The sequence below is a fragment of the Ischnura elegans genome, chromosome X, assembly GCF_921293095.1.
Source record: "Ischnura elegans chromosome X, ioIscEleg1.1, whole genome shotgun sequence".
NCBI classification, from domain to species: Eukaryota; Metazoa; Arthropoda; class Insecta; order Odonata; family Coenagrionidae; genus Ischnura; species Ischnura elegans.
Window position 1 is genome coordinate 37,411,391 of NC_060259.1, and position 12,723 is coordinate 37,424,113.

General features: G+C 38.2%; 1 protein-coding gene across 1 annotated transcript in view; it reads right to left on the reverse strand.

Moving 5' to 3' along the window:
* LOC124171311 (Down syndrome cell adhesion molecule-like protein Dscam2) overlaps positions 1–12,723 on the reverse strand; it is a 436,269-nt gene that overhangs the window by 62,227 nt on the left and 361,319 nt on the right. Inside the window, exons 3-4 of the mRNA XM_046550458.1 lie at positions 12,299–12,463; positions 10,625–10,774 (exon numbers count right to left, since the gene is read on the reverse strand). Of these exons, the coding sequence (XP_046406414.1) occupies positions 10,625–10,774; positions 12,299–12,463 (315 nt within the window). The remainder of the gene's footprint in view (positions 1–10,624; positions 10,775–12,298; positions 12,464–12,723) is intronic.

The window sequence follows — 12,723 nt, forward strand, 5'->3', positions numbered from 1 at the left end:
CAATTCCTCCCTCCTCGACCTATCCGCTAGCCTTTTCATAGCAAAGTATTTCTTCAGGTATTCGGTAGCGGTGAATATTTCTCGGGCCTTACACCGGGTAAAGTCCTCCATATCTCCTTACGACGTTTAGCAACTCGCTCATCGTCCGCTGGGATTTAGGTATCTAATCCAAGTGTGTTATTGGATTCCTGAATCCTTCGGGATGATGGGCGAGGTGCACACCGCAACGTCGGAAGGACATATGGAGGACCTTACACTATGTGAAACCCGAGAAATCTGCACTGATATTGTTCGCCGGGGAAAGCAGACATCACATCAGGTGAATTTTTCTCGAGTTCTCAGCCAGGTTAATTATTTCATATAAGCCGACGCATCGAGAGAGGACTTTTCTCCCATCTTCAAAGCCGTGTTACTCTATGGAAGTCCAATTTCACTCAATAGAATTAGGCTTGTATGAAAGAATTAACATGGCTGAGAACCAGAGAAAAATTCATTAATTGTATTCACTAGGAGAAATTAAAATCGTTTATCATATCAGGTATTCATTAGCTGGTGGTATCAGGTGACTGCATGTCCTACCAACAACTGGGAGTACGGAGATGAATACCGATCAAGTCAGCTTTTTTCACAGAGCATAGCAATAGTCCCGATTTACAGATATACACAATATATCTTCTCCTCCTATCAAGGCGGTGAAAAAGGTATCCTAGTCTAGGAGCGGAGGTTCAGAAAGGGTGGGAGCATGTAATATAGCCAGCTGAGGGAGGATGGTACTTGATTATTCGGTGTTTTTGTTTCATATTCAAATGAATGAACGCCAGCTGCATAATCAATAATACGATTAGGAAATAAGGAGGTCTTAATGGTCTTGTCTAACACAAGTATGCGGAAAATCTTTTAAATTATGGCCATATATCGCTGGGATACATGACCGTGCTTCTATAACGAATGAAAGTATTTACAAAAATCGTTAAAAAACAAATCCTCAATCACAAAAATGATGTGTTCAAAAAGTTAATGGAGCAATAAAGTGCACAGATGACCTTTACAAGTTCCGGATAATAAGATTTCAGGTTAATGATTATTTTTCCTTCTACTTACTTCCTATAAAACTAAACATTTATATCTCCAAGAAGCATTGAGTTCTTGGCAGTAAAACAAAACTGAGAAATCAACTGGATCGCTTTAGTAAATTAAGGCTCATCGATAAAACTAGATTGGCAGGAAGTCAATAGCACACAGAAGAACTCGGCGTCTATCAGCAATGAAATAGGAAAATAAAAGGTCTAGACTAGAAATTTGTGCCCCACTTATCCCGATGAGTACACGTGGGTGATTTCAAGGAAGAGATCCTGAATCAACAAAAAAATTCCCCTGCTTCCGACGTTCAAAACAAGGCCATCGAAATTGGAGCCCTCTACTCCAGTTCCTGAGGCAATTCGACCTCTCCAGAATGGACATGGAACATCAAGGCGAGTAAGTGCAAGGCAGTCTCAGATGGAAGTTGTGGAGTGAGTGGATGACGACAGTAAGTTGCTTCGCTCGTCTGGCCGTATCTTTGTTTGCTGAAGTCAAGGGGGCTACATGGAGGAGGCCCAATTCCATGCAATCAAAGGATGACTTTTTTTGCCACTTCGCTCACATTTCAATCGGTTATCAAAACTGTCCACGGTGCGGTGATGAATGCAATGCGATCCAATTTTTTCCAATATTTTGCAGTGTAATGTTTATAATCATGAGAAACACCATTGTGCTTTCATGAATTTAATAGATCACATCATCATGAATATAAATTTCGGTTTACACCCCCAATTATACCTTATTTCCCCGTGAAACTCGGATCAATTTGTCCTTCAGAGGCGCGAGGGGCGATTTTTGTTAGCCGATTTAAATGGGCGGTGGTTGACGACACGTCTTGAGGATCCTCTTTGGTAATATTCGCAGCTTAAGTGATGTCGTGGAGAGGACGCAAATTCCCACCATGAAAGTCTTTTGTCTTTTTTCGTGACGCATAACTAGTTTAAAACTTGGCCTATCATCTTAAAATATTCATAATTCATACATAGGGTACATCATTGTGAGCATTTGCCGATGTGTCAAATATAAACATTTTGCGTCTGGGGAAAGAGCGAGGTAAACTTTTCAAACTTGAAAAACAGGATAATATTAAAGAAGGTAGGTATTCTCTAAATTCCGTGAAAATTTCAAGATAATAGCCGAATTATTATGAAAGCAATACTTAAAAATAAACTGGTCATGCGGGAGTGAAGTGGAATCATACCTTAAAATCAGAGAATATCCATTAACGGATCAGATGACTGTTATCATATCATATGATTTGGTATGGTAACGGATACGGCTCCGACCTCCAGCTCAGTGAGCTGGGCGCCCAGCTACGTAAAACCTCTAACAAGGACCAAGTGACCATGATGTTATACGTTCTTATGTTTAATTACAAATAAATTTCAATCTTTGATGATATGAGCCCAAGTGTGCGAATTAAATGAATAATCAAAACCAACTTATAGATGGTGTTTAAGAATTTCAATGTAAAAGCGTTCACCAGTCATTATTTACTAATATCAGCTTCATTATTTATGCTTTCGATGTTCAGTCAATTATTAACTCCAAAAAAATCTCCAGCACTGATGATTAAAGTTTGAATATATTTTCAAAGCGTCGCACAGTGGGCTAGAATGAAAAAAAAGCTGGCAAAAACCTCAAAAACAATTTTTTGAGCTAGGAATTTGACACTTCGCATAGATATTTTAAAATAAATTTCGCATATTTTCTATATTAGTTCTTTCCTATGGCTTCACGTTAACAATATATTTGAGGTCAAACTTGAACAAATTTAGCGATAAACGACCACTCTCTATTTTTTTCTGAAAACAGCCAACTTTATCCTCGTGCAGTGGTATCATGAATAGTATTATTGAAAAAAACTGTTATAACATGTTAATTAACACTTCTTTTTCTTCCATTTTGAGGGTTTTCAAAGATTTCATCATTAACCATACATATAAAACAAGATGGCGAAGCCTGTTATCAGCCAATGTTTTGCATAAATGCAGAGAAAAGGTAGATATTTCCGTCGAATTCCGCCAAGTGACTTATACCACGTCGTTTTATGAAGTTTCTAGATTGTGAATCTAAAGTAAAATCTTTAATCCATAGGCAACCCCCGAATTTTACATTGCTTTTTCGAGCGTGCGGTTGACTCCGGTTCTGGCCGGCGGCGGCGGAGAGTACCTACGGCGACGCGGCAAGCGTGTGGATTCGATATAGCTACATTCACTTTTATATCTAGATAATAGATATTATAGCGATAGAAAATAATCACCAGAAAGTAAAATTAATTAATATTGCTGCGAATGGCTCTTATTATGCAATCGCTGGACACTGCAAGAGGTACACTGAAAGGCTTCTTTCTTTGAGTGCATTCCATATACTACCACGGAGAATAGACTTACATAGTGTGCTTAACGTAGGGAAACGGACTCTTTTATTAACAAACAAACTCTCTTCCTGGACAATAGCCGTCCATTATCCATGGCCTCCACTTACTAGCGGCTTCTCGCAGTCATTTAGCCAGCTCCATCAAGGGAGGGACAATATCTTCTCAAAATGCACTGCGGCGACTGGATTGAAAACAAACAGAAATTCAAAAGTTGACGTACAAAGTAGTGAAAAAATAAAGGAATATTCAGTTCTTCCGCAGCAACTCTCGTTGCAGGTTGATGCGGCCACTACACCCTCTTTCGAATCGGTTATATTTCCGCAGCGTGACGATGAGCCTAGAGGGTTCCAATTGATCAACTCGGGATTCAACCACTATTTCAACTCGAGAGGAATGTTATAGATTAGTTATAAATTCGATAGTTAGTTAAGTTATCTAGAATATAGCTTCCGTTTATCATTCCTGTAAATAGCTTGTTCCACCTACGGCGACGCGGCAAGCGTGTGGATTCGATATGGCTACATTCACTTTTATATCTAGATAATAGATATTATACTGATAGAAAATAATCACCAGAAAGTAAAATTAACGAATATGGGAGGAATGTTATAGATTAGTTATAAATTCGATAGATAGTTAAATTATCTAGAATGTAGATTCCGATTATCAGTCCTGTAAATAGCTTGTTTCCCCATGAAATTTGAATCGCTCTAACGGCAGCATTAAAAGTGACGACTTTTTATACCCATTTAGTTGCGCGGTGGGTGACCGCATGTATATTAGCCAGCTGGGGAATCCTATACTGTAATATTTGTGGTGATACTCTACCACCCACTAAAACTAGATTTTAGGGAATAGACTTTCTCTAGGCATCAAACCTTATACTGAGCAACGTCGTAAGCTTTCGCCTGGACCGTACTCAATTTTAACTTTGCGGCTCAACTCTGTAGGATTCTATGATTGGAAGGTGAAAATGTTTGTCTAACTGCCGTACCACGTCTTGATTCGTTCCGAAAATTGCTTCAACATGGAATGCCTTGATATATACCATAATATACCTGTATTGTTGATGGATACATACCGAAGTAAGGCGTTATGACGATATATGAACCCGCAAGGGTTAATGTCTTATGTGTAAACGCGAGAATGAAAGCGAAAATTCACCGTGTAAACATCCCACATGTGTGACTGCGTGAATGAAAAATAGAAACTGCTATAATTTGGCTTATCTATTCGCAAATGTTACATTCCGGTCCACCCACAATTGGCATTAATTCACACGTTCACTGGCACGTGTGAACTAATGCCAATTGTGCCAATTAATGCCAGCGTGTGCCAGTGAACGTGTGAATTCACAATGTGCCGTGTAACCAGCCTTAGCGTTGAAATATCATTGGAAATATTCATAAGAGGGCTCAAGGTGGCTACGCATTAACCAAAAGCTGAGACCAAAATTGTAATCCCCCAGATCCCGCAGGTAGTCTACCATTTACACCACCAAGCAATCTTTTTCAAAGGCGAATCTGAGACCGGCAAACGATAGATTCGGGTTGGAATCCCGGCTAGGGCCATTTTCTCATGGCGAATGTCACCCTTGGTGTACATTTGCAATCGGACGAGAGATTGCGTACAAATTTACATGAAATGTACTCTGTAGAGAATGCATACAAACTACGAAGTTTCCTTTTCAAATCTTGCACTTTTCATAGAATAAAATTAATTACTTGGATCTATTACACACTTTATTTTAAATAGCACTACCCGGGTTTCAGCATCTTATGCTATCATCACCTGATGGTAGTATAAGATGCTGAAACCCGGGTCGTACTATTTAAAATAAAGTGTGGAACAGAACCAAGTAATTTATTTTATTTCATGATGAAGCAGTTCCACAAAGTAACGCCTGAGACCATGTCTTATACTAGCACTGTTCAATGCGTTACGGATTTCCACCTATTTACGCAATTGTGTACAAAGTTACTTGTAATAAGATCCATAGAGAATGAATGCAAACAACGAAGTTTCCTTTCCAAATCCATTAGTGTTCCGTATGTTATCACGGATTTCCAAGTATTCAAGCTAAGCAATATTCAATCAAATTGAATTGGAACTTATTTCAGCATACTGCACGCGCGGGACTAACAGACCTTCGTCCCGTCAGGTCGTCCCTCTTCCTGAGGGGGGTGGACATCCTAGGGAGGGCCATTCGTCTAGGGAGAGGGATGGATGGGAGGCGGGCTGTTACTGCCACCCCCACTGGGGAACTCCCGCGACACACCCCCGAGGGCAGATTCCATCCGCGCAACCCCTGCCACCCACCCACGGACTCCGCCCCCGCACACCTGTTGCCCCAGACACTTATTAGTCGGACAAGTCGTTTTCAGCAGGGATTGGAGCAGCGGCAATGAGGATTTGTGTGCTGTTTGCTTCTGGGAGCGTCAAATGACAACGTTCCGCAAGAATCAATGGCCCTCCAGCGCCCTTCAGGTAGCTCTTCTCATTTTGTCGCCGATATCAGATGGGAGGAAAGTGTCATGCCCGTAAACTCCGAGTAAATGTAAACAAGACCGATTTTCGCCGACTGCGCTTTGGACCAAGATGAGTATTGACTCTCTACCCCTTCCTCTTTTACCTTTTCGTGCTGTAGGGGTTAGATTGAACCACTATAGAGAATTTTAAGAGAGAACAACTCGATCTAAGAAGACAAAACTGCGGCGTTATAGATTTTGAAGGGTTTCTGACAACGTTTTGAGTTCTCCTTGGTCGAGCTTTTTTCAATCGCAATAATCTCCAGCGATTCATAGCCCCACCGATCGCTGATTTGATATTTGGTACAACAGCGTAACAAAACTTATCAGCAATCGGAGGGCGTTCGGACCACATAACTTACTGGCAATTTCCATAAACATCCCTACTGACACGACTGGTTTCAATTAATTTCGTACGATGATGAAAGCACAAGTGGAAATTTGATGGTAATTTTTTACTTACGATACTTGAGAATGCCACTGTATGTTTGATCACATTCTATTTACATGTCGAAGAAAAATTTTCTTTTATTTAATAGATACATATACGTCTATGATTTATAGAGAGAAATTGTGTATTTATAAGTTTCTGATTTGAAATTATTTTCGATTTACAGTAATAATATTGTAGCTGAGGGTTTCAATGTTATCCTCAGCATTTAGCTACGGCGCGCCGCGATCCGGACCACTGTGTGGCGTAGCCACATGAGGCACCTTTTATATCTCCATATTTCTTGAATTTCAGATGACAAAGAACGTTACGGAATGTTTGGTTCTCGGGGATTGAAATGGATAAGCATTAACAGTGTGATCAATAGTCTCCACTGCCCTTCAGAAACCTCTATTTATCGTCCAAGGCCGCGTTATTTTACGCCTGGAACTGCTATAGGCACGTTAGCGCTTCATTGAGTGATCAATAATCAGAAAATGCGAAAGAAAGGTCTAATACTACTGTAATTTTCAGAATTATTAGAGTTATTAAAAATTCCGCAAGAAAATACCTCCTCTTTTTATCGTAAATCAAGTAGGAAGCCAATGTCCCTCGCCATTGTGATAAAATTTCAAGAACCGAGGCCTACATAAACTAACAGCTACATCCATTGAGAATTGAGACAACATCCCCTGCCAATCCCCATTTCCGCTACACAAGAGGCTGGACTCTAACGTTTCTCGCTGGCCCCCAAAATTTCCTCAGTGTCCAAGGCTTTATTAGTTTTTTTTTTTATTTTACCCAACCCTCATGCACAACATCGCCCAAATACCGCTCTCACTCTACGTCATGGAAGAACAATTGGAGACGGATGCGGGGTCAATACCGAGGAGAGAAAGAGCATTAGAAACGAGGACTCTATCCTGACGACCCCGACGTTTAAGGTAACAGTGAAGATGCACGTGGTACCCTCACCCTGGAACCTTTCCTCCCTATTATCCAACGACCATAAAAAGCGGCCCTTTCCCCAAAAACATAATAACACTATTCCTAGTCTCTACACCCTACTTCCATCTCTTGCACCCTCTCCCATAGCAAAAGGACCTATTTAAGGACGAACTTGATTTTGTGTGATACACTAGGGAATGTTACAGTCACAACGAAACGAGTCGTGCGGAAATAAATCCAGTGGAATAATTTGCAATCTTCTTAAACCAAGAATTAGGAGAAAATTAATATGAATTTTCTATTAAATTAATATAGAAAAAAAGCCAAGAATAGAAAACATCTGTATTTTTCTGCCTGTATATCCGTCGCCTACTTCTGCAGCCATTCGTGATGAAAAATAGGCGGATTTCTCGGATGGACTGATTACGTCTGGAATTCATGCGATGCGCATCACCGCTTCTCAGCTGCTTTTAGAACTATGAATAGATTTTATCAAAATACTGTTAATTATAATGAAAGAGTACTCAATTTAATGAAAATAAAATTTCCAATGAAATAAATAATATGAAAACAATCGCTATCGTAGTAGTCAACCAGTCTCTCCCAACACGTAATCTCGGATTTTATCAATTCAATATTTGATCCGAGAAGATAAGCCGAAAATTGCTTTCATACATGATCACTGTGAGGAGCCTATTCCGATATGCTAGCAATTGAAAGATGTTTTGGGTAAATACCCCAAACCCCACCGTATAGGGCGAGTCAATCGTGTCTCGTTCATACCGGAATATTCCCGACCTCAGGCTTCTCTTCAATCTATCTTCCTTATACCTGCTGCGCTAAAATGACCGTAGGTGTCTCCTGCATCTTCCTTAACCCTAGTGCATCTTTTATTAAAGTAATTGCGACGAAACAAAACTGAAATTATTCTCATGTATTATGGCTTGTGTTTTCTTTTTCAACGCGAAAAGTCAACCTCACGGCGATTTTTGCAATATGTGAGCGCAGTTTTAGCAATGGAGCAGGTTCCAAGCCCACGGATAGGGCTTCCTTGGTGCCCTCATATCTCCTGATGACCGTGCTTGATTCTCCGCAAGGCTCCAATATCAAGCTTCGTTTCATCCCCGAAACATGCCACAACGGCCATCTATCCAACTACATACCCATCCCATCTCTTCAATTTCCTCTTCACCCGCTCTTCGCCATGAAATTCTCTGAAACAACACATTTTCCATTTTGTCCAACCCTATGTGGATATAACTACTATGAAAAAATCTGAACTTAAGTGTTATCTTTGGAGATAAGTTGAAGTATATTTGAAATATTACCTGAAGATAAGTAAAAAGCTTGGATACATGAGGATAACTTTTATTTTGAGGAAAATTAGGTCACCTGATTATGACACCATAAGTTGATAGCTGGATAGCATTTCTCTATAATTTATAAAATTCGTAAATTTAAGTAAAAAATCCTGAAAATTTGAAGCGTGAACATCGGATGATGAAGATCTGCGGAATTTTCCTCAAAATAAAATGTTTTGCTTAAGTCTCAGCACTTATTATGTATCTTCAGGTGCTATTTCAAATATTCTTCAATATATTTCCAAAGGGATCAGTTATGCATGATGAATGAAAAATGAATTCACAAGTGGATAGCAGATTTTTACCACGTTTATATTGGTTTTGAAAATGAATTCGTCGACAAAAATTCCGTGGAAAAGACCAAGAACTTTCCTCAATCGTTCCTTGAATTACAGAATCTAGGTAGCGTAATATACTGCTCATTGGCAATGTAAAGCAAAACGTCCCAATTTGATTTCCCTTTCGAGGAAAATTTTGCCAATCTAGATATTTTTCGTCTTCTCCCAAACTTAAATTGTTATTACGCATTTGAACGTGGAATTTAAAAAAATATAAAATGACCGAGGAAGCTATCAAATCGGAGCAGTGACTTGGACCGGAGATTGTTCGGTTCCCAAATTCACTCTCGGGTAGATAAAATAATGAGCCAGTGAGGGAATTAACGTCCACAATGGCATTGGAATTTATAAAAATCCACGGGTGAAAAATCACTAAACATGGGAGTTTCTGGTTCAATTCTAGGTCTAAAATATTACGAACAATAAATATTGAAAGACGAAGCAGACCTGGAAATAATCCGAATTCAAATACGAAACAGAAAGAGTCTTTATGAATTCCTAGGCAGAGTAAGAAGAAATAGAAGATCACTTAGAAAATAATCATTACCACACATTTCACATGATATGGGGTGAAAACTAGCGTAAATGACATAAAAAACAATCACGAACATTTGCTTATCCCCAATAGCGCCATCATGAACAGTCAAACGTCATCGAGTCGAATCTTAACCCCCAGAGTCACATTATTGTTTTTTACATACTCCATACTCCGGATCTTTTACTTACCCTTTTCCAAACGAATATGCATTTTGGGCGATGTTTGAGTCGGTAAAAATAAAGCTGTATATGAAGTTTAACTGTAGCTTTACAAAATATTATTATTATTATTATAGAGTCCGGAAAAAGATATTTGGGTAGAAGAACACTACAATCCATTCGAAAAAGAGATGGTTAAGAAAAAAACATTTATTACATGTTGCAGAAGCCGCGAACCCCATGCCCGCGGGGGCTTGAGGTCCTTGCATATGGGGAAATTGGCTTTCCCCTAGAACCGCTTGGGAACCGCTCAGGAACGGTTAAAAATAATTTGACTGTGGGGGACAAAAAAAAAAAAGCATTTTGATCAGGGAATTTCTTTTTGATTGTTGATCAGTGTATTTTAAGATTACCACCTAAACATACACAAAGGTGGAGATATTCTTCATTCACAAACGAAACACCAAGAGTGAATGAAAGATACAGTTTCCGGGGTAATTTGTTGTAAATATTTGATATTTTACATAATGAAAAGTACTTGTGTATTTCCACTCTTATTTTTTCATTCCGAACGACCCAAGTATCGGCACATAATGGTAAAAAATGCAATTTTCAATGCCATTTTTTACCTTGAAAATGGCTTTACGTGCCGTAACCTTACTCGATTAGAATGAATAAATAAGTAGACAAGTACTTTTCATTATGCTAAATGCCAAGAGTCACCAAAGACACCAAGGTAGAGTATGAAGGAATAGAACATCACTTACGTCGAAGAACATAACCCATACCATATATTTCCATCGGTATAAAAGGTATGGATAAATCTCGAACGTGCGCAATGAGAAATAGATGAGATTACTTACCGATGACCATGAACCTTGCCCGATCCACGCTGAGCAACGTGCTGCCCGTGAGCCGGTTGACGGCACGACACTGGTAGCTGCGATACTTGTCTCCTTCGTCCACGTTGCGGATTAGAAGCTCACCAGATGGCAGCATGTGATACTTGCCATCTGAAAAACAAGGTATTTCGTGCGGGATAGGACTGCTGGGAACGTCTGTATAAAACTATTGATCTAAAGACTCATTAGGGGCTGCAAGAAAGATTAACTTCATGAAACTATCTACAGTAATAATATCTCTAATGGGAGTCAATTATTTTTGCATTACATAAATTAACTCGATTATGATGAATTTTTGAAATAAGAACAGAAATTATAAAATCGCAATTTAGTTTTTTACTCAATTTGGATTATTATCACTTGAAGCCCTTCGGCGACATCCCAATTAATTGCTACAAGTTGACTCATGTTCTAGCCGCACATTCATTTCGTTTCTTTCCTTTCAAACAACAAAGAGTTATGGCAATAGGGGTTTGTGACAATAATGTCTCTTTCCAAATAACCTTTGATAGCTAATGCATGTTTTAATCATCATAAAAATAACTACATTAAAATTAACAAATAATAACTACCCCCCTAGTTTTAAACTGGCATTTTAATCGGAAACCCATACAAGTTGCAACTAATACATCGCACTATCTTACTTGGCGAAACCAAACAACCAAATAGCCACTTGAAATGAAAATGAAATGTTCTTCACCACCAAAAAGCTATGATATGCAGTAAAAATATCGTACATCTATTTCTGTATTGATGTCTTTGGAAATCCATTATCACTGTCAATGCTTTCATAAAAGAAAATACCGATGTAGATGCTTTAATTTGTAAAGCAAAGCAATGAACTAACTGCAAAAGATTCTTAAAATACTACACTAACATCCTAAACAAACCAAGGGAAATATACACAACAAGGTTTAATGAAAGCTTGAAAAATACTGTACAAAAAAAATAGGTCTTAATGATTTTTCACAAAGAATGTAATGGTGAGAGCTAAGTTTTTCCAGGAATTATACTTCTACCGCTGAAGTAGCGATCCAATGATCTTCAGCTAAAACAGCAGTCTTTTTCACATCAAATAAATCCACGTGACATCCGATTATTAATAGCATCCCCTATGAAAAATTGTATAAACCTGTTTCAAATTTGTATACATTCTTATACATTGCCATGACAATGTATAAGAATGTATACAAATTTGAAACAGGTTTATAAAATTTTTTTCATAGGGGATCCGATAGCTAATGTCAAGTAGATCAATCAAATTTTGCAAAATAACACGAATGAGATGTCAAATTCAAATTCACATAAGCATTACACATTAAAGTGGACTCATGTCCTTTTGTGCATTAATATCGTGCAATATTCTAAACATAAAATCAAATAAGTTAAAAAATTGTGATGGGATGCATTTTATGATGCCATAGATCACTCATATGATCGAATAAAAGATTTAAATAGACCCTACCGCTGTCTACCCATAAAACTACTTACTCATGGAAAATGAATAATGGAGCATGTACACAATGGAGCTAAATGATCAAAAAAAACATAAAATGCACGGAAATTCAAAATTATTAGTTTAAATATATATAAACTCATCTACAAAATTTACCAAATAGTTGCTAATTTACTCACCTCCTTTTATGGATGGATAAATGTTGAATGTGGAATCTTGAACCCAAGACGTGACGGTGATATATTCCCTTACAAAATTCGAAATCGTGCACTTCAGTATCGCCGTATTTCCTCGCATCACTTTCTTGCTATATATTACTTGCACGTCATAGTCTTGTAGCACCACTGAAAGAAGAATTAAAAATATTATATGATAATCTGAAGAACTTCCTGAAGCTATTTGTGTAGACATAAAACTATTCTTAAATTTACATATACAATTGATGTTAAATCAGCAATCGTAACTCGCTATTTTACGCTCATAGTAAACGATTGAGTAGTTGTAGCAGAGGGTAACTTTAGAAAACATGTTGTATAATTTGCGAAAAAAAATAAATGATGAATAATTGAGTGCCTACTTGAATAAATAAAAGAATCCAGTTGAG